We start from the raw sequence: 24,384 nt of genomic DNA on the forward strand, positions 1-24,384 counted from the left end.
CTTCATCCAACTCTACTGATCCAGTATGCATCTTCTGTAAACTCCCCCATCTCTTTACCGATCGGAATTGTCAAGAGTGGACATTCCAAAGGGATGTTAAGAAAATTATGGCTACTGAAAATCTACCTTTCCGTGAAGCGGTCTCTCTCAAGAAAAAAAATTACTCCTCAAGCGCATTTAGCTATTCAAATATTGTTAACAAACAGCCTGTGACAAATCCTTCTCATCAAGTCTCAATCACTTCCACGAGTTCTTTTCCCCCGTTAACTTCTCAATCTCATTATCATCATACACCACATAGGAAACATAACAACCATTCTTCCTACTCCAAACAAACCAATTTTCATGTTCCAAACCAAAATAATTTTTCTCTACCGAATGGGCACTTCTTAGATTATGCTAGTAAAAATCGGCCCCAGAATTCCAAACTTACTCATGCTGATCTAACATGGGTTAACGCCTTCTGCATCAAACTTTCCGAATCCTTATCCAACTCCCCCTCCCTCTCCCCTTTATCCCCCTCTTCTCTTCAAAATTTAATCGAGTCATCCCTCTTGTCTTGTCTCTCTATTCCAAACACCTCCGTTATCTCTTCTAATGATTAATATTCTTCAATGGAATGTCCGTAGTATTCCTGCAAGACTCCCTTCTATTTAAAACCTCATTTTCTCCTATAAATGTTCCATAATACTCATTTCCGAGACCTGGTTACTCCCATCCCGTAACTGCTTTATCCCTCACTTTAATTTATTCAGACAAGATCGAACTGACGGTTATGGCGGCGTTGCAATTGCAGCACACACCTCACTTAATGTTTCTTTAATAGAAATTAATCCCTTTTTAAAACAACTACTTCTAGAAAATAACATTGATTTAATAGGTATAAAAGTAGCAAACATTGACGGTTTACCAAACACATCTTTCTGGTCCTGTTACAGTCCAAATGACTCCCCTATTCCCCCTGAAGTTTGGCTTTCTCTCTTCCAACTTGCTGAGCACAACTCTTTCTTTACAGGGGACCTTAATGCCCACCACCCTTCTTGGGGCTCCATCACGCCCATCAGACGAGGTAATTTAATCTACGACGCGTTAAACTCCGTTAATCTGAATATACTGAATAACGGCTCACCTACGCACGTAGGTAGACCCAATTCTACAAATTCGTGTATTGATTTATCTTTAACTACCTCAAATTTATTCTGGATATCTACCTGGCGCATCATAGATGACCCCAACGGTAGTGATCATTTATCCATCATTATATCTGTCAATTTAACTGTTTCCAATTTCTCACCTAATAACAGACCCACCTTACATAGTGAGCTCTCCTCCAACATTAAATTTAATCTCAATAAAGCCGATTGGCCCCTTTTCTCTCAACTCATAAACTCTTCAATCCCTTCTCTCAATTCCTACCCTTGTCCATTAAAAGATTATGAACAATTCACTCATATGATCTTAGATATTTCTAAGAAAACAATTCCTATTAAACACAATAACCGCTGTAATTTCCCCCCCTCTCCACCGTGGTGGAATTCTTCTTGCACCAAAGCAGTTTCCGATTGCAAATCCTTATATAAAACCTTTATCCGTTCAGGATCAATCCAAGATTATCTCATTTATCGCAATGCCAGCGCTGCAACCACGCGTCTCTTAAAAGAATCTAAAAGGCAAGCTTGGAAACAAGTTTGTATTAATCTCAACCCTTCATCTTCCATCCAATCTACTTGGAACACTGCCAAACGCTTTCGCAATAGTATTTTTACTCACCCTCGTCCTCACAATGACACTTGGTTTGATGATTTCTGCTGTAAAGTAGCACCTTGTTACGTCCCTTCGCAATCCGAAGCCTCACATATATCAATTCCGCCTGTTTCCAATTCACCTACTACTCACGTAATCACCACGCCTATTACCCTAAGTGAGCTAAACGCGGCGATTGCCTCACGTAAATCAATTGCTTCTGGTCTAGACAATATTTCCCCCATCATGCTCAAACATTTGCTTACTAATGCCGTCGAATATCTCCTAAATATTCTCAACAAAATTCTTCTTATCAATAAAATTCCTAACTCGTGGAATGAATTCAAAGTCATACCTATTCCAAAAGCCAACACTACCAATGCATTCAGACCCATCGCCTTGTCCTCAGCGTTATGCAAAATTATGGAATATTTTTTTAAAAACCGACTTGATTGGTGGCTCGAACACAATTCTATTCTCTCTGAAAACTTATTTGCCTTCAGAAAAGGAAGAGGCACACTTGAATGCCTCGCAAATTTTTCGAGCAAAATTTACCAAGCGTTCAATAACAAACATTTTCTACCTGCCGCCTTTATTGACATTCGTGGTGCCTTCGATTCTGTCCATATACCAACTCTTCTATCTTATCTTAATTCATTACAACTACCCCCTATATTCATTAACCTTATCTCCCTCTTGTTTTCGCATAGAACTTTAAAATTCACATCCCCATATGGTTCCACTAACTTACGCTCCACCTTCACAGGTCTTCCTCAGGGTAGCTAACTATGTCCTATTCTTTTTAATTTGTATATAAACTCCATTATAAAACAACTAAATACAGCTGGCCATGAGTATCTAGTTTATGCCGATGATCTGGTCATTTTCTCCAACAATTCAAATCTTGATCTTGCAATAGTATCATTAAACAATTCGCTCGATCTCCTACAAAACCTTCTATCCTCTTCCTTTCTTTCTACAGCTCCTGAAAAGTGTAAGGCCATGATTTTCACCAGAAGACGCTATTTTCTTTTTTCTGAAATCACTATAAACGATTTCCCAATCCCAATAGTCCAAAGTATAAAATATCTAGGACTAACACTAGATTCCAAACTCCGTTGGGCCCCCCATCTCCTACATCTCACCAAATTTACCTCTCTTTGGGCCAATTTCCTTAGAGCAATCTTCAATACGTGGTGGGGATCACATCCCTCCACCCTCCTTATTATATACAAAGCGGACATTAGGTCCAAATTTGATTACGGTGGCTTCCTATCAGGTTCCGCTTCTTATTCACATTGGAAAAAAAATCAATAATCTCCAAAACTCCTGCCTAAAATCAATTATTGGTGACATAAAATCCACCCCTAATGCGGCCGTCGAGATAGAAACAGTATGCCCCCCTTTCAATATCAGAATCAGATAGTTGGCTGGTAAATTTATTCTAAAAAATCTTTCCCTTCGCTATCCTATTATATTTAACTCTTTCCTCGACATCTACTACTCTTGGCGTTATGTTAAAAAATCACTTCCGATTCTTGCATCCAGGGCATATTCCTTAACTTCAACTCGTGACTTTATTATAAATTCCAAAAAATCACCCTTATACGAAATTAACTATTTGTCACTGTCTTACACCCCTAAAGTTCACACTAACAATCATTTTTTTAACGTTTCCTCCAAGTCACTTAAATCTATATCACCTATCATCGTCAATAACCTTTTCTTAGAATACATCCAAAATCATTTCCCCAATTACACCTTAATTTATACTGATGGTTCCGTTTCCTCTCTTTCGTCCGGTTACGCTTTTTACATTCCCGATTTACATATTTCCATGTCCAATAATCTACCTCCTTCTGCTTCATCTTTCACTACCGAATGCTTCGCAATTTTAGAAGCCCTCTCAACCATTTCTACCCTCCCTCCCAATAGCTTCCTCATCGTTTCCGACTCCTTATCAAGCCTTCTCAGCCTCTCCTCCGATTTTTTCAATTCTCGCCCTTCCCCTATTTCCATCAGGATCAGGCAACTCCTATACAAACTTTCTTTTTCAGATGTTATAGTTGATTTTTTTTGGGTGCCTGGCCATTCTGCCATAAAAGGTAATGAAATAGCGGACTCCATTGCAAAATCTACCTCTTCGTTCTGCTGTCCTTCTCCGACTTTAATTCCCTGGACCAATTTTTGCCCCTTACTAAAATCTCATATTTCTAATTTATGGCACAACCAATGGAACAATCTAGCACCCAATTATGCCCCTTGGTACAAAAATATCTCACCGTCTATTCCTTCTCATCCTTGGTTTCACAACCTCAAATTAAATCGTAAAATGATTACTTCTTTTTCACGCTTAAGATTTGGACACATTCTACTACCTTCACACTCTTATAAACTTTCTCTCAATGACTCCCCTTTATGCATGCTACACGCTCATGATCTCATGATTTGCGATATCTCACACATACTTTATCATTGTCCCTCACTGGTTCCCCAACGCAATAGCCTCTTCGCCCTAATCCACTCTTTTAATGTCCCTCTCGACACCCAATCCATCCTCTCTTCACCAATTATACCAATTTTTACCTCACTTATATTTTTCTTCAACCAGGCTGGCTTAAAAATTTAATTTATTTGTAATATATCTGTCGTTAATTTTATATACCTTTTATGTAATATTTTGTAAACATAATTATCGAAACTAATTGTTAACAAAGTTTCCTTTTAATAATAAAAAAAAAAAAAAAATAATAGTAATTTTTTAATTAGGTAGTTACATAAATAGATGAAAACTGTATAAATATTAAAATCTATTACTATATTAAAATTAAATATAATATCTAATGTTTTTTATACTCGTATTATAAGAAAGTTATATTATTGTTCTGTTCACATATTTCTTACAGTTAAATTTAATATTTTAAAATATAAAATCTTTATAATAGTAATTTATAATAATCAGTTTTATATGTATTCTTCATTCGATTTTAGTAACTTATTTATTCTATTTTCTCCCATTTTTCTAAGCGGTATCTACATTAAAATGTACATAAAAAATTTACGGTTTAGAAGTAAATGAACTTAGGCATAAGCATATATATTAAATTTATTAATGAACATCAAGTTAATTTTAACATTAATTACTTATCTACACTAAATTAACAAATGTCTATTAAACAGGCAGAAGATTGAGTCAAAGAGGGTCGCGGAATAAATTTTTAAATTTTTGACAATATCATTGATTTAAGTAACATTTAAATAAATATACATAGTTTTAGTAAATATTTTTATAAATTCAAATATGAACAAAAATTGCATTGACACTTAAATTATGATTTTGTATTTATAAACATTTTTTTTTAAGGTAATATCTGAACAAAATATCGGAGCAATGTTTTCAAAAGTTGAAAATAATGTTTAAATTTCATCTAATAATAATTTATATTTATCATCTTACTATAATTATAATTTATATGATATTGTATTAAATTTGCATATATATATACAGTATTATATTACTGTACACATTAAACTAAGATCAGATCTATAATTTATTGGGATACTTGAAAATGATCTAGGAAATTTCTAGGAAATTTAACTTGTATTCCCTACGTATAATCTAGCGTATTTAAAGTGTTACATAATTGTACAATGAATAAATTTATTTATTTACAAGGATGGAAATCACAGCAAGGGCGCCCATAGAAAAAATTCTCAAGGGGGGACAACATTTTAATTTATCAATCTATTCATAAATATGAATGACCCACGATATTGGAAGGGGTTTATGATTTTCCATTATACTGTTACATTTTTTATATCAAACTGGAAGACTATAAAATAATAATTATTTAATCAATTTATCATAAAAGTAATTTATTTAAATTTTTATTTAATTAATAATATAAATTGGACACTTAAAACATTAGTTATATTTATTAAAATATTAATTTACAAATATTATATAAATATTATGGTTATGTAAACATACACATATACATACCGTATTTCTGGAGATACACAATATTTTAAGAATTGATAATTATCCATAGAATAGAAACGAAAAAGTGTATTGTTATTTATAGTTGATAACCTGATTTTCCAAATTAAATAAATAAATTGTTCATATACAAATTATAGATTTTCATATATTAAATTAAATTTTTAAATTCTATTAAATATTTTTCTATTTTTAAATAAATTTTTTCTGATTATAGTAACCAGTTTTCCAAGATTTTTGACATTTTCCAGGGAGGGTACATGTCCCTCCCTTGACCCCCCCCCCATATGGGCGCCCTTGAATCACAGCCAAGTTAGTTAAAAACCAATTATTTTCAATAAATTTTTGTTTTATTATGATTTATGAATTTTGATTGACACAATCGAGTTATACCTTTAGCCAGATAAAAAAAACATTAAGTATTTTTAAATACGAATGAATATATTTCGGTATAATAATAAATAAATATAATTATATTGTATTTTCACATTATTCCCACTTAAAGAGTCTGAAAAATAAAAGTTATTATTGAAATCAGTGGCGTATTTTCAATTTTTTCTGGGGGGATCCACAGTTTATACATAATTAATATAAACTATATATTATATTGTAACTATAGTTACGTCCTTATGCAGTTTTTGGAGAAGATTGAACTAAATATATGATTTAATAATTATATAGTCTTATATAATATTATATATATATATATACCTATATATTGTATTTATATATTATAAGGTATTGTTATAACGTCAGACGGATGGGTTATATTTGACGTTTACAAAGTATTAAATTCCATACTGCGGGGACTGCGTCTAGCGTTTTTATCTTTTCCGTTAAAATAATAATAATTATAATAACTTGGAACTTGATGCGTTCTAATTATTTCGTTAGTTTATATTTTAAAACATTATGACTCCATCTGTTCCTAGCGAAATATCTACACGTGTGAAAAATATAGAATCTATATTCATACGAGCTACCTATCTCCTTCCTATCGGATAATAAATGTTGTTATACTTTTAGTAAATTCAATTGTACCTTGGTAGTAGCAAACGGCTATTATATAGACTTGTATTTGATTTATAATGCCGATTTGCACAGCAATTCATAGTTTCGTCGCTAACTATTACCTACGACGTTTGCTCGTTTTCTGTTATAACACATCGTGTCGTTTTCTGCAGAGTTATTGCGTGGTATTGTTTCCGATCGTCCTCACCGTCCTTGCCTCGAGCGAAGACGTGTGCACTTTGTTTTAAATGAAAAACGGGTGCGACACATACATTGTTATATAAATATTATACGGTTTTATCGTGTATCATACTAGTATACTACTGTATATATCGTGCTAATTATAAACCTTCCCGAATATGGAATCGTTTTCTGCTCATGACATCAGCCGTCTCGGTTTACTGCTAGTTTTTGTGTCGATGTAATTTATTCGTTTATGTATATACTTTGTGTGTATATCTATAAATGTATAAATCAATTTCCCCCAAGTATGTAAGAGAAATAATTGAATACTTGAGAACGGCTTGACCGATTTAACTGATTTTTTTGTTTGTTGTATTCATTATTGTTTGAACAAGGTTTGCATGAAAGATCATTTTTAGAAAGATTACTGAATAATACGAATATTTGTTATTATAATATAATGTGTGACTAGTTAGGTGGTTAGTGTTCGATGGACTCAGAAACAACTTGATTGATTTTGATGAAATTCGGTATAGAAATAGATTATACCTTAAAGAAGGTTGTAAGCTAACTTTTGTCACGAAAAAAGGAAAGAGAAGTATTAGAACTCCTTATAAAAGTAACCGTTCTTAAGTTATTCTTTTACATACATGGTGCAATTAATTTAAATACATATATATTCTGTAGATTTGTTTTTTTTTTAAAAAAAAAAAAACCTGTTTAAAATATTTTTGTTGGACGAACGAGATACTCCGTAAAAATCGTATGGAAATTTATTTATACACTTATCTGTGTCATGCGCATGCTGGAGAAACGTTTCCCCAGCACTTCCAATGACCAATTATTACAAGTATCTTATCAACATTTAATTTTTACAATATTATGAACATTATTTTGTACATCCAAAATACGATTTTGTCATGCGCATTCTGGGGAAACGTTTTCCCAGCACTCTCTTCGCAAAAAATTGAACAAATTCAATTTTCAATGACACAGTACCGGTATTATGTACTTTTTTTATACAATTTGGTGCAACCTAAGTAAAATTTTGAACACCTCCAAACCACGAGAAAATCTAATTTTGCTATGTGCATGCTGAAGAAACGTTCCTCTAGAACTACCAATAACCAATTATTATCTTATCAAAATTCAATTTATATAGTATTGTGTACATTATTTTGTACTATTTTATACAACCAAAATAAAATTTTGTACAACCCGCTCAACACGAGAAACCCCGATTTTGTCATGTATGCATACTATACGCATATATATATATATGGTTACTGTAGTAACCATCTTATACTTCTAGCCTTTCGTTCATCCCAGTCAGTTGCTCGCGCCTTCCTCTCAATCTGTTCTTCCTCTTAGCTCCTCCACAATTCTTCACTACATCTTTCCATATCATTCTTAGTCTTTCAATGGATCTTTTTCCTGTTGGGTTCTTTTTTAGTATTATACGGAGTAATAGGTTTTGTTTTATCCAAGCGTGTCCTGCCCATTGTAGTCTTATTAAGATTAAAGTTTAAATTATATTTATAATAAGATGTTAAATTAAATATAATTTATATTTTTTTTTGAATTGTATAAACTACAATTGAATAGAACTGATTAATTAATTAACTAGAATTGTATAACACTATAAAATAGCGTGCAAATATACTATAATACACGTTTATATGTATTGTAAAATAAATAATAAATATACATTAATCAAATTATTATTTTATTAAAAAATAATAAAACTATGCGTAATTGATGCCATTAATGTCTTGGGTTCGTGATTTATTTCACAGCATTGTAGAAAATATGAATGCGCATGTGCACTTAAAATAACCAAAATATGTAAGTGAAATTTTTAAAACAATTAAATTTTTTTTTAAAAAAAATTATTCTATAAGTATAAAACTATAATATTACTCTGTATGATTGAGTTAATTCTTTTCGTCTTCTCCTCTTATATTGAAAACAAAATTTTGTATTACAAAAAAAGTAAAAATAATGTTAACCTTAAGAATAATTTTATTTCATATAAATTTAAAAAATGCCCAAAAAATCTCCAGGTTATGACTTGGGTAATAACTAACAGGATGCTAAAATATCTCCCTGAAAAAAAACAAATTATATTGCTAACTTTTATATTGAATTCAATGTTAAGGTTATCGTATTTCCCTGTCATTTGGAAACTGTCCATTATAATTCTCATACTCAAATTAGATAAACTTTATAATTTAGGAACATCATATAGACCCATTAGTCTACTTCCTGTGCTCGGGAAGTTACTCAAAAAAATGATTATGAAGAGGTTAAGACCAATCATTGAAATCTAAAAAGTAATACCCAACGCTCAATTTGGGTTTCGTTCGAACTATTCCACTAATAATACTCATAATTTAATGTGGTCTTCAAACTGGAAAAACAAAATTAACGCCGACAAATCAGTTCATGTTCCTTTCACTCATAACAAAAAATTCTTCCTATTCACTTTTCCAAAGAGCTCCTTTTATTTATTTATTCATTTAGAAGTAAAACATATTTAATATTATTTAATTTTTTATTCATTTAATATTAATTAATTATAGTTTTTATCACATTTGATAATTTATTATTACAACAAATATAACTTCTAACTTTACTTCATCTTTAAAAAATATTGGCATAGAGGCTCAGTTTATTGTTAGTAAATGACTTACCTGACAATTATGATTAATGATACAACAATCAAATAAACCATTTACAGGAACTTGGTTTGAAGAAAGGTTCAATTATATATTTTAAATTGATGTCACATATATGAGTAAGAAAAATAATATAGACTAGAATATTATAAAATAATTAAACAAATTAATCTTCACTATAAATATATTTAAAAATCAAACTAATAATAATACAAAGAATTTAAGTCTTTAAAATTAATTAACCTGTGATAATATTAAGGTTTTAAAAGGTTTCATAAAAAAATCTACGAAATATTTAATGTTTTTGATTTGTTTAAAATTTACTATTTTTACAAATGTTCACACAGAGATTAAAATGCATTACTGTAAACCATTAGTTATTTTATTTACTAAAATATTAATTTTAAATATTAAATTTATTGATCACTTTACTAAAATCAAGTCAGTTTATAGGGAAAATATTTAATTATTTCAGAAAAAATACAATTTATGGTCAACATTAACATATTTGATCACATACTATTAGCAAATTATTGAATAAAACTACATATTAATATAAATAAAAAAGAATTTATTATAAATTATAATTTTAACCCAATTATACAAAAATGTATTTAAATAAATCCATAACTAAATAAATTGTAACATAAATAATAAATATTTATGATTAAAATTTATTTTTTTGACTCATTTAAATGTACATATTCCTAGTAGTTTTGGTTCTGTTATACATTATAAGTAGCTGTAATTTAAAAAACAAATTAAATATTACAAAAAAAAAAAAAAAAAGAAGTGCATGAAGTACAAATTAAATTGTATTTGTAACTCTTAATTTAATAGCTAATAAATATTACTATTATAATTTACAAATTTGGTTTATAAAGATTAAGAAAAAAATAATAATTATCATTTTATGACTGGATAATAAATTTAAGTGTAAAATTAACATTAATAAATTAGTTTAATGATTTTAACAGTTGATTGATTTTTTCTTGGCATTCATCTTTTTTTCGCTTAAGACCATTATCTAAGTCAACAAACTGATTTCTTCCAACTTTACCTGTTATAAGTTTATCAGTATATAAAGACTGAGTCTGTCCAAAAAGTTCTTTTAAATTTTTTTCAATCTTTTGAATCTCATTTAATTTTTCTGTTAGTTCTACTGATTCTGTTTTCAACTTGGTAGCTAATTCATTAATGCTAGTTGATTCATTTTTATAATCCGCTTGAATTTGTTTAACAGCAGTATTATATGCACCAATATCTTTAGAATGTTTTAATTTATTTAAGGATTCATCCCAAGAGCTAAATATAGAAGATCTACGGTCAATGTGATGCATAATTGCACTCATTATTCCAGATATGCGCTGACGTGTCTCACTGTGTCCATCCTTGGCTATTGAAAAATCCAAACGAACCCATATAATAACAGTCAAAAATAGAATGTAAATAGCAACAATAACAATTAATGGTTCATGAAACATGAATGCTTTTGGAAATTTGTATTTTAATTCAAAATCACTGATGTGACTTTCTACAACATTAGACATTTTTAATTGTATCATTGGTCTACCTATTGTATCTAAATATGTAAAATGTAAATCATCAGGTAAACGTACAATTGCATTATTTGTTTTAAGATCCAAATCTACTGATCCTTCAGGAAGTATAATGCGTACTGTCATATCTTCAATTATCATGTTATCATATAAATGATCAATTAGTCGCATTTTTAGTAGATAATCTTCTCCACTATTGAATAGATATTCATAAGCAGGTACATTATAACCAATTGTATAATGTGTTTTCCAGCCTCCAAATAGAGGGAATCTTGGTCGAATATCTAATTCAACAGAATCTAAAAGAGTTCTTTGATTTGATGTAGATATATTACCAATGACATCTCTATAGTAAACACTTGTTGCTGAAGCAGGAAGATACATTTTAAATGATTTAACACTTGATAATCCACTATTAGTTTCACGTTGATAATCATAACGAGAGAATGATCCTTTCAATTTAGCACCATGATGAATGAGATCAATTACTTCAGTAACAGCTACATTTCCCCAGTGCGATAATTCAATGGTTCTGGTCAATTTTGTAACTTTTAAAAATGGAGAGTTATTATCATAATGTATACTTATTTGGGAATATGCAAATGGTTCTAATGAACCATAAGGACCATATATAATATCTCCAGAGCTTAATGATACTGGGTTGAAATTAGTGTAATCTTCTATCCGTCTGGTTCCGGTTTGAAATTTTACAGAAGATTTAAGACTATTATATGGAGAATAAAAATAAGCATTACCATAAAACATCATTAGCTGTCTATCTTTTTGAGTTATTTCTTCAGGGTGGGGATATAACGCATTAGTCAATATATACTCAACTACTAATGGTATACGACTTTTTGATTTTAATGGCCGTGATGCATTAAAATCAATTTGATAAAATTGTTTATCTTCATGTCCTGGTTGTATTACTGGTTTAACATTCAAACTTAAACGATTAGATTCAAATACTTGGTGAACAGAAACAAACGAAACATGACTTTTAATTGAAGGTTCAAATGCATACAAAACATAATTCACAGGCTTATCATCATTGTTTTCCAAAGATATACGGCATTCTCCTTTCACTAATTGAGTGCTTAAATCAACCAAGCATTCAACATTGTTTATAAATATTTTAGGGTTGACTTCAACTGAATAAGTAGTAGAAATAAAAATAGCCACCAAGAACAAGTGGAGAGAGATCATTTTGTTTTACGAACCTGAGACCAAATTATCCACAGTTGAAAAATCTTGTTTTTGTTATTATATTGAATTTTTAATACCTGAAACATCAAAACAAAGGAACCATATGGTAAAACTGGTACATACTTTTATTATTACATATTCTATACTATAATTTATTTTAACATGGTTTTTAATTTTTTTGTGTTGCTTCATGTTTCTGTGTTTTGTCTTTTATTGTATACTTGGCAAATGTTTTTAATGGATCAAATGGTTCCCATCGACTAGCAGGAAAAATATGTTTATTTCTTTCATACCAACTTCTTAACAATACTTTGCCTGCATGTGAATCTTCTTTTTCTAAACTTGCATCACTAACCATTCGAATATCATCATGTACACCAAAGGTAAATAATGGACCACTTTTACCTCTTGCTTTAGCAACAATGAAATCATAAAATGAATAATGATGAGGAAGTATTAAATCTTCTTTCACATACATTAATTGATCAGCCATAATAGTTTTAAGTTCTCCGAATTCTCGACGTAGCTGCTCTAAAACTTTTTGTAAAAATTGATAAATTGTATTACCCTTTTTCATAACAATTGTACGCCTATGACCTGAACCATCCCAATAACTGAATGTTATACTGATTTCTTCTTCTTTTAAGCATTTTTGTTTATCAGTCCACTCTTGTCGCAACGTCTCACGTAAAAAGTTTTCTTCAGATTCTCGGGCTCGATCCGGTAAAAAACTAGTATCAACATCAGGATTTTTTTTAATTTTTTTTGGTAATGGCTGTAAAATTGTTTCTTCTTCTTCTTCTTCTTCAGCTTTATCTTCATTTGTCTCTTCTCCTTCACTATTTTCTACCATATCCTCAATAAATGATAATGCTTTAATTTTTTGTTGTTGTCGCCTTTTTTCTTCTAGTTTTGCCTCTAATTGTCTTTGCTTTTCAAACTCAACTTCTTTCTCTTTTTGTACTAATCTTTTAGCTCTTTCTTGGACGATTGTCTCTTGTTTAGCTTTCATTTCATCTAGGGTTACTAATCCAATAGTAGAGCTTTTAAGTTGAGCTTCTACTGCATCATAATGTTTGGCAAACTTATTTTCAATATTTGACAATTTCATTTCTTCTTCGATTTTTTTCTTGCGTAACTCAATTTCGGCTTGAGCAAGTTCGCGCTTTTTCATTAATTGCATTGCGCGACCCGCCTCGCTAGCAGCTCCCTTGTAATGTGCCATTATGATTTTCTTATTTTTATATGTAATATGAACAGCTCAACCACAAAATTATAACCATATACACTCTAATATTAGTGAATTTAATTAAAATATAATTACTTACATGAAAATCGTGTATTTTTTGAAACCAATTGTTAAACTTCTAAACAATCCAAACATTATTTAAACAGAGGAAATTAAACACACAAGTCAAAATTCAATTCCACACACCACAGAACGCCGAAAACGTCATTAAATTTGATGTTATTAACGTTAACATTTACCACCGTGTTGGTTTACCGGTATTGAAGTTAGAAACACGCACGTTGGTAGTAGTGGTAAGGTATAACCTGTTATAGTGCACTAGTAGTGGGTATATGAAAATAATTCAATATTTTAAGAACCAATTTTATATTACGTAACATTGTTGTTTTGGTTGTATGTATAAAATTTGTTATGTTTATCTGTATAGGTAGTCAAAAATATTCTTAAGTCAATGATTTATTTAATAGTTTTATTGTAATTTGTATATTATTGTAATTACATATTTATTGTATTTAAACTGTATAATGGCTACATTATTTGGTGTATCTTTAAATCCTTTTTCAACGCCTGTTGGTGAAAAAATTGGTAAGTTTTATTTTTTTTCATACGTTTACCATATTGATAAATTTTAATTATTTATTTTTTAAAGTGGTTCATTTTACGTACACCATATTTTTTACACGAAATGAGTAAACATGTTATTCGGTGGCATATGTAATGTTAGGATGAGTTTTCTGTAACTTGATTATTTTATAATAATATAAATGTTCAATAATGATCATTTACTGTTTTTAATAGTATTTATCTTATTATTAACAGTATACAATAATAAATACTGTATAAATTATAAACAAATGGCTTTCTTTCATACTTTTTATACTTTATTATGTTAAATTTAATTTTCAAATTATTGGCTTATATTTTTTTTTGTTATTAATTGCTAAAAAATATAATTATAATATAAAAAAAATACTTCTTATTCAATCAAATATTTATTTTTGACAAATTGCCACCCATTATACATTTTAAATTAATAAAAACAGTGTTTGACCTACCAAATAATTTCAAATATATATTGGATTTTGAAAAATTGAGTAAATTTGATTACTATGAAAACTGTTAAGCATTAATATCCAACATATCATCTTTAATGATATTTTAGACTATTTTATTACAGATATATCTACAATATACAATGTGTAAGACTACTCTGTATGTCTGCTGTTAAATTAATTTAATGTCTATGCACTGAGCTACTTAGTTTTTATTTAACAAATAGCTGTTTCAGATTTATTATAATAAACAAGCAGCAAACCCTTTAGATGCCATAATATTAAATTTGCATGTCAAAATTGATATTCCCATAATGAAACTTTCATTAGGTTGTAAGGATTATTATTTTTACTATCATATTTTGCTGTCTTATATTAATAGATATCTTAGTGCCTTCAATTATTATCTAGTTTGAAAAATTCATTAGCTTAGTTATAACAATTTTAATATTATTTTAAATTATTTGAAAACATTATTATTATACATACACAGAATTTATTATTATTATTATTTCTAATTTAAATTTAATTAAACTACTACTTTGTTACAAAAGAATTAGCAACTGATGGAGGGTTAGCTTCTGAAAATTGGTCTCTCAATATGGAAATTTGTGACATGATCAATGATACCGAAGAAGGTCCTAAAGACGCAGTTAAAGCAATTCGTAAAAGATTACTACAAAATGCAGGCAAAAATCATAAAATAATTATGTATACTTTAACAGTAAGTATGAATAATAATATTATAATTAGTATTATAGTAATTATAATTTAATACTTTTAGTAAGAAAATTTACAATTTTATATTAATTCTAGGTTTTAGAGACATGTGTGAAAAATTGTGGTAAAAGATTTCATATATTGGTGTGTAATAAGGAATTTTCTCAAGAACTAATAAAATTAATTGGTAAGTATGCCTATTTAATTACCGAAACACTTTATTTTTATTTATGTATATAATTTTAGGTCCAAAAAATGATCCACCAACCATTGTACAAGAAAAAGTATTAAGTCTTATTCAAAGTTGGGCAGATGCTTTCCGTAATCAACCTGATCTTCAAGGAGTTTACCAAGTATATAGAGAACTTCTCCAAAAAGGAATTGAATTTCCTATGACCAATCTAGATACAATGGCCCCTATACATACACCAAATAAAGTAAGATTTTCGTTATAGAATACCATATTATTTTTTTAACTTATATTATTTTTTAGAGTTATTTTGAAGAACTCAAACCAGTAGATTGTGCCCAGGCTAATGATCAGAAAAATAATCAATTACTTGGTTCAGAACAACTTTATAAACTCAATGCTGATTTGGAATTAGTCCGTGGTAATATGACTGTATTAAATGAAATGCTCTCAGAACTAGTACCTGGAAAAGAAGATGCATCTGATGTTCAACTTTTAACTGTAAGTAATCGGTTATTTAATATCAATTACCAACATAAATTATATGATTTTAATAAATAAATATTTATTTTCGTGGTATCAATAAATTATACATATACATACATTATATACATAATATATATATTATATAAATTATTAAATGACAAAATTAAGATAATTTTCATGTTGTATTTATTTAATTTTATTGTTAAAAAAATATGATTTACTTTAAGGATTTATATACAACATGTAAAGCAATGCAAGAAAGAATTGTTGAACTTCTTGCAAAATTACCTGATGGAGAATTCACTGAACAGTTGTTGCTAGTGAATGATGATTTAAATAATCTTTTTCTTCGGTTAGTCATTATATTATTCAATACTTTATAAACAGTAAATATATATTCAAGTATATTGTAGATATAGCCGATATGAAAAGAATAGAGAAGCTGGATGTAACAATACTATAGTTGATGGTCCATCTTCAAAAAATACTGATTTACTTCAAGGTTTTATTGATGAACCAATTGCTACAACTTCAAACCAATTTTCAAAACTAAGTAACTATACTGATTATTTACTTATAATTATTTATAAATCAATTGGTACATGTACTAGAGAATATTTCAATCATTAATTTTACAGAAAGCTATTTACATTTTTTGAGATATAAGTTTTGTTCTTTCTACTTTCTTATTATTTCTTATAGTCTTCAATTAATTCATGATAATTAAATAAATATAAAAAATATATATTAAAAAGTAAATTAATGAAACTTCTATTATATGCTTCCACATTTCATAAAATATTATAATTAATTCACTTTGTACAATTGTTATAACATTTATTTTAGCTCTTAATAATGAAAAACTTAAACAAAATCCACCTGCAGATTTGCTAACAAGTATTCAGTCTGATGATTTTGATATGTTTGCTCAATCTCGATCAGTTTCATATGAAAACACAAAAATTGGGTAATAATAACATTTTGTATAAAAATGATTTTGTCATTTTCTTTGAAAATAAGATTTACATAGTGTGAAATATTTAGAGGAAGTAGTTATGATGCCAATTTAAAGCCAGATCAAGTAAACAGTTTAGCTTCTTTAACTCAAGCTCGATCTCAAAATGTGACTACAAAAGATGTAAGTACTGTTTGCAATTTACTTAATGTTAAATATTTTTATACTATTTTTAAAAATATGAATAAATAAATATATATATATATATAATATTTATAATTTAAATCACGTTTTATAAAGCAATTATTATTATGTTTGTAACACTTGTGTGTATATTGTATGGGTTCTGACCTTAGGATTGTGCTCACGAAGATGTCATCAGGGTAAGAGTATGTTTTTTACAAAATGAAATATGCCCTGATAATATTTTTAACATTACTAGCTTGATGCACATCAGTAATTATATTTAATAAAAAGTTATGAATTATTATTTATTATTTAACTTACAGTACTGTAATACTTACAGTATTCATTTTAGTGCATGATTTTTTTACTATTTGTTTGATTTGCAATTTAATTCAAATTAACAACACTTATATTTTATAGTTGATATAATTTTTATTTTAAGATAGTTAATGATTTAAAACAAAAAACAAGATTTTATAGTTCATTAAATTAACTTAGTTATTTATTTAAAATCAAGAAATATTGTTTCTTAATATTTTTATGATGTAGGAATAGACAAAAATTAAATTATTATTTAAAATCTAAACTAGCCATGACGTTTATTTTGATTATTCATTATTGTTATGAATACATTTCAATATAAGGTTTCAAATCTTAGTGATATATTACACTAAAAATTTAGAAGACATCAAATAATTCAGGATTTTGTAATTATCTGTTAATACGTTAAATTATAAAATTGATCAATCATATTGTTAATTATTGCTACCCTGAATCAAAAAACTTAATTTCTTTATTATTTAATAATTACCCAAAACTTGCTTTATATGAGTGTGTTTATATATAAAAACAATTTAAAAATGTAATTTTAATTTATAGTGTTACTATTTTTGATAATTCTTATTATGTGTGGGTTAATAGTTATCAAATTATAACTATTTATTAAACTCTTAATAGATTTATAAAGTTTTGTAAATTCAGTCCATTTCATGTTTGATATTTGATATTGTGATGTTTTTAAACTAAAAATGTATTAGGTACAGTTTCACTTGTAATCATTATAAATTTGTATGAAATAACCAAAAATTGCTTAATTTTTGTAAACCACTATAATATTTTATTAGTTATAACCTGTGGCTTAACTCAATGCTACTATTTTTTTATTTTATTTTTTTTTAATCAAAACATTTTATTCAGCCAATTTTGTTATTTTTATTTTAAGTTTTGAATGTCACAATAATGATTATTTTTACCAACATTGATCTTTTATTTTTATTTTTTTTTTAATTTAAGTTTTAAGAAAATATTTCTTGATAAAACCATAATTGAATGTTTGAGTTACAATTATAAGATATATTATATCTGTAAACATAATACATAAATAAACATAAATATTACACAAATAATTCCTTAATTATTATCACAATATTTTCATATAGAAATTAATATGTTTAAGTTTAATAAATAAGGTTTTTTAAATTGACCACTTAATAATTATAGTTTACAGTTTACTTATTATATTTTTAATTATATATGCTCGGTTTTAACTTTTATTACATATATTCTATAATAATAACTAGGGAACAGATTTATATGTAAATTTATATTTTTATTAAAACGAGATATTTAAAATTCGATAAGAAATGTTCATGATTTAAATCATTCCTATTAATATGTCACTACTTTTATTTTAAATATTTTGACATATTTTGGTATAATTACGTATTTTTACATATTTCACTAATTTGTAAATATTTTTAAACATATTTTATCATTTCACGTCTTCTTCTAACAAAAATACAAAAAATTATTTCAAATTTAGATCCAGTAACTTCTATTGCTATTAGAAAAGCTCAAAATATTATGCAAAATGAAACATTGAAAACTAATTTAATTTTCATCTCAGTGAATTTTAGTTAAATTTCACATACATTTACAAAATTAGAAAAAATATATGTCCTTAAATGAAAGTATGCAAATTGTCGAATCAACGATTGAAAAATGAAAACTCGTTAGCGGACCAATAGATGTTGTAAAAAAGAAAATTTATTATGCTGTTACAAAAAAAAATTCTAGGCTATATTGATTTTAAATCAACCAATGACTTAATGAGTGGCAGACATCTTTCTAAAAATTTGGAAAAATTTTGTCTTCTGATATTATGTGCTTCAAATATGCTTCAATCAACCGATGTAGGTTGATGTGGAACGATCATTTAGCCATTTTAAAAATATTTTCAGATCTAATAGGCAACATTTAATATTTGATAATTTAAAAGATATTGTAATAATTCAATGCAACAAATTATTTTGATAATTTAATAATTATTATTATTTTTTTTTTTTTTAATTAAATTTTTTTCTTATATATTTGGATGTTTTTAGCACATATTTTATAAATTATACTTACATATATATGTACATATTTCTGTATTTTTATTACATATAAATCCGTTCCCTAATAATAACATTATATATATATGTTTATTCGTGTAGAATGTACTTTGTTTTTATTTAACTATATCATTTAAATATTGCTACTTTATTATTCATAATCGGTAAATTTCTAACCATTTATTTTTTTATTTGAATTGATAATTATTTCAAATTATTTTTTAATTTTAGATGCATAGTGAACAAGATTTTGATGAAATAGCAGCATGGCTTAGTGAAAATGTGAGTAAAAATTATCTACATAAATAATGCAAATAAATATTCTATAATATATCTTTTTTTAATACTTTACTTTTTTACTCATTCGCTGATGATAATGGCAATTGGAATTTTATGAGTTACTATATATAAAAATGCTAATTGATAGCAAGTCCAAACTGATTCTCATTGTATTCAGTTGTTTAGTTTTTTAATATTTATTAAATTTACTCGCTATTATTATAAGAACTATTACAGTATGTGTGCGAATCAAAATAACTAAAAACAAAAATTCAAATCTAAATATTTTTAATTTTTTTAGTCAGCTCATAGTACTACAGCATTATATTCTTCAAAATAATAGTTGATAGTGTGCATGTAAATTTGGGTAAAATAGTATAAACACAAATAAAATTAAGTTTTTAATTCATGTAATAAATATTCTTAATTCATTTCTATGTACTATTAATATAAAATGTTTATTAATATTATTTTAAATCTATAGCCAGGAAGTTCAATCAGAACAGGGGGTGAAATCGAAGAATCTTTATCTAGCAGCGAGTTTGAAAGATTCTTAGCAGAAAGAGCAGCAGCTGCTGAAAATTTACCCGCAGGAAACAATGAAAATGAACCAAAGCATAACAAGGAAAAACAAAGTGATACCATGTTTGCTTTATAAGGAAATATTTGAATTTTAAATTATTTTAACTATTATAGTCATTGAATAATGAATATTAATCATTAAAACTATATAATAATGATATACAAATTTCTTCAAGTATGTTCTAAAAGAAAAATATGTTTTTTTTTTAATCTTTATCCACATTTATGTTTACTTTTTTATCATAGTCTATCAACTAATTATTGATAAATAATCATCATTTAATATTGTTCCAGGTGAACCATTAAATTTTTATTTATTTCTACTAGAAGTAAATACTAATTATAATTATAATATAAATAAAATTAATTTAATATTATTAAATTTGTTTTATCAAAAAAATCCTCCATATAAATCAAAAAAATAAAAAAAGATTAATAATAGAAATTATTGTTAAACTATTTTATGATGTATGATTGTTTTATACAAATGTTATTAAATTGTTAAATATTTACTTTGAAAACAAATGTACTTTTCATTCCACTGTATTTTATAAGTTTTAAATAAGTTTTTTTTTTTTTTGTCATAGTGTAAACTTACCACTTTTTATTTTGTTCAATTTGATCTTAGCTTTATAAATAATTATTGCACTAAAATATTTCAATATTATATGTTTTGTCATTTGGGTGTGTGTATATCATTTGTTAGCATCTATAAATTTTTATTGAAACATCACTTTTATCATTTTATTATTTAATGTTTAAATATTATTTTTTTCTATTGTTATTTATTTAAAATTTTATTTATTGTTATTTTAATTTTATTATTTATATTTGAAGTTATAGTCACTTAGTACATTAAGTAATGTGTTGCACTTGATCACATTATTATGGGTAGTATTAACTTTTTTTTTTTTAATTTAACATAATTTTGGTATTAATAAAATTGATAAGTTAATGTTTTTAAATGGTATATACAGTAGTGTTTTCATGCAACAAGTTCTGAGAACTAGCTATTGGATTATAAAAATGATTATTTTGAATTTCACTATTAATTACAATAAATATCTATACTTTATTTAGATTTTTGCTCTTAGGCATCTGGTTGAACACTACTGAATATACGATTACCAATTTATCATTTGTGTGTTATTATTACTATTGAGATATTATTTTATTTTGTATTGCAAGTCAACTTGACTAAATATATTGTAGAGTCAGAATATTTATCATAATATGCCAAAGTAAATAAAGAAATCATTATTTTAATAACATTCATAATTAAAGTGCTAGTTATTGACTTGATAAATTTTAATAGCTATTAAATACAATTATCCAGTTAAAGTATTGAACATTTTTATTTGTAATTTAAAAATGTTGAAATGCAAAATATTTAAATTACTGAAAAAAGTTATAACTAATATAAATATTTTAAAAATATAATATAGGAGTTATAATTGTTAAACAATAATAAAATAGTTTTTTAAATCCTAAAAAAATTGAAAAAAAACCAAAAATATTTTTCACAATTACCCTGAGATTATAATCATATAATAATAATGTAAGCCTAGAACCTAGAATTTGAAGAATAGTTATATCTAAAATAAGTGTACAATTATAAATATAGTGTTTCTATTTTAACAATTTCCATTGTGCATTTCTATTAATGTTTTTCATCCATTATGAAAATGTAACTACCTATAAACAAAAAAATAAAATCGAGTTAGAAATTATGTGATGTATAATTCATTTATGTAATAATTTAAAGTAATAAGAACTTGGAAGTGAAATTTAAATGATAAATCATTATATTTGCTAGTATGGCTTTTATTATTAAGTCATTATCCAGTTCAAAAAATAATTTACATTCAAAATAACTAATCTTAATGCTAATTAAAATTTTCGTTATTTAAAAATTACAGATATATTTAAACGTGGCCCTTTTTAAGAATGATTTTAAACATGGTAAATATTATATTTACAGAATTTCAATTCTTGTATACGCCACTGGTTCTCATTATATTAAAAGTATATTACTCAATAATGTGATTATTTTGTCCCGGTTTCGCCTCATAAATTTATGGCAACCCTAGCATAGGTATATGCTGTACATATGCATGATACGAATCGCGGACATTTCGCCTCCGCCATTTTATTCCCGTCAAAAAGACGAGTCCACGGACGTTTCGTCCTCGTCTATTATTAAGATAAGACATTTGGTCCCCGGGAATTATATAGATTTATTTATACCTACCCAATCAAACATCCAAATATCTACTTTTTTATCGAGTCGTTATAAATGTGCAATGCATCTGCAGTGACTGCATTGTTAAAAAATAATAATGAAATTATAAATTTGCCAAGAAAAATCATTACAAAGACAAAATAAAACAACATTGTATTGAATTTAAATGTAGTAATGATAATGATATTTTATATTTTTTGAAAAAAATAAGTGATCTAATATAAATAATTGTATAAATGTATTTGGATTGTGATTTTGACTAATAATTTTATATTTTTGAAAAATACCTAATAGTGATTTTAATATAATAAAATTTATAATATTTATACAAATGTGATAGGAATAAATAATCATATATGTAATATTTATAATTTATGTTTACTTAATATTTAGTTATTTAAAATTCCAGGGGCCAAACGTCCTATTGGTATGTATAAATAAATCTATATAATTCCGGAGATTCAATGTCCTATCTTAATAAAAGACGGGAACGAAACGTTCGTGGACTTGTTTTTTTTTTACGGCGATAAAACGGCAGGGGCAAACGTCCGCGAACCGCATGATACACCCTTCTAACGAAATTCTTGGCGAAGCCTATGCTTATAACCATAAATTATAATTCCGGTCAGTCAAATAGGACCCTGGCTCTACTTGAAATTGACTAGCTCTACCACTAACTGGTCATTGGTTCGACAGAAACAAATTATAATTACTCATCGAAGAAACACGAAAATACATTCCTAATTAAGAATAATAGAGATACCTACCTACTAGGTACTATAATAACACTATGTAAAATCTAAATGTAATATCATTTTAGCAAGATATTGCTGGCCTCCCATTGTGCCTACCTAGTAAATTATCCTGCTATCGCTACCCGCGGTCAATGCAGATAAATTGCGATATTTTCAAGATTTGCAAAAATATACTTATAGTATGTAGATACATAAGCGGACATTTGGTTGAATATTTGGGGGGGGGGGGGCTATAATAATTCAATGAAAAATAAACCGCAGGGGCTTCGCCCCCACACTTCCTTTTCATGAACAAGTAAAACTTATTACTGTTAAAAATATAGATATTGTTTAAATTGTATTAAAAAAACACGAAATAATGTATATTTAAAAATAATTAATATTTTATTTTAATGACAAATATCTAGTTGTATCAGCAAAGATATTCAAAATATCATCGCTTTTTATATTTTTCAATATATCTTTTTCTATATATAGTAGGGGTCGGCAACTGGTGGACCGCTGTTCGAACCTGGACCGCGGAAGGCAATACTCTGGACCCTGACAACTTTTATTGTCATGCTTCTAATACTGTAATTTTTAATATAAATTAATTCTAATAACCAAATAATTATTTTTATTTTTATACTGCTATTTTTAAAATACAAAAATTTTTTTCACTGGACCTCATTCATTTATTATTTTAAACTTTTGGACTCCAATGTAAATTACTTGCCGACCCTTGATATATAGTAATGAAAGATCGCTGAACCTTAGCCAAGTTTTTATTTTTTTCATTGCACTGAAACTTCTTTTGCAAGTAGCCGAAATAATTGGTATTGTTAATGCTATTGTAAATAGTTTTTTATTATTTCTTATTTTACGATTTTCAAAAAAAAAAATCAACAGATAATTATAAAAACGAATAACATTTTT

General features: G+C 27.1%; 3 protein-coding genes across 4 annotated transcripts; 1 reads left to right on the forward strand and 2 right to left on the reverse strand.

Annotated features, from left to right (window-relative positions):
• Window positions 1–10,514: 10,514 nt before the first annotated feature.
• Window positions 10,515–13,837, reverse strand: LOC112691882 (dolichyl-diphosphooligosaccharide--protein glycosyltransferase subunit 1). The gene is made up of 2 exons (XM_025566316.1): window positions 13,709–13,837; window positions 10,515–12,457 (listed from the first exon to the last, which is right to left on the reverse strand). The coding sequence occupies exon 2, from the start codon at window positions 12,378–12,380 to the stop codon at window positions 10,572–10,574; it is 1,809 nt and encodes a 602-aa protein (XP_025422101.1). The 5' UTR covers window positions 12,381–12,457; window positions 13,709–13,837; the 3' UTR covers window positions 10,515–10,571.
• LOC112691883 (protein FAM50 homolog) lies at window positions 12,464–13,702 on the reverse strand. The gene has a single exon (XM_025566317.1). It carries the CDS (start codon window positions 13,603–13,605, stop codon window positions 12,550–12,552), a length of 1,056 nt encoding a protein of 351 aa, XP_025422102.1. The 5' UTR covers window positions 13,606–13,702; the 3' UTR covers window positions 12,464–12,549.
• Window positions 13,838–14,153: 316 nt separating the features above from the next.
• LOC112691920 (TOM1-like protein 2) lies at window positions 14,154–20,610 on the forward strand. 2 transcript variants are annotated; one of them, XM_025566368.1, is made up of 12 exons: window positions 14,154–14,214; window positions 15,236–15,405; window positions 15,498–15,588; window positions 15,648–15,838; window positions 15,895–16,092; window positions 16,305–16,429; window positions 16,491–16,630; window positions 16,924–17,044; window positions 17,122–17,215; window positions 17,389–17,415; window positions 19,843–19,893; window positions 20,375–20,610. In XM_025566368.1, exons 1-12 carry the CDS (start codon window positions 14,154–14,156, stop codon window positions 20,546–20,548), a joined length of 1,443 nt encoding a protein of 480 aa, XP_025422153.1. In that variant the 3' UTR covers window positions 20,549–20,610. The 2 variants fall into 2 exon arrangements, with proteins under 2 accessions (XP_025422153.1, XP_025422154.1); XM_025566369.1 differs by lacking the exon at window positions 17,389–17,415 and having other exon boundaries at window positions 20,375–20,609.
• The last annotated feature ends 3,774 nt before the right edge of the window (window positions 20,611–24,384 follow it).

Source organism: Sipha flava, unplaced genomic scaffold (assembly GCF_003268045.1).
Source record: "Sipha flava isolate LNK unplaced genomic scaffold, YSA_version1 67_pilon_pilon, whole genome shotgun sequence".
Taxonomy (NCBI): Eukaryota; Metazoa; Arthropoda; class Insecta; order Hemiptera; family Aphididae; genus Sipha; species Sipha flava.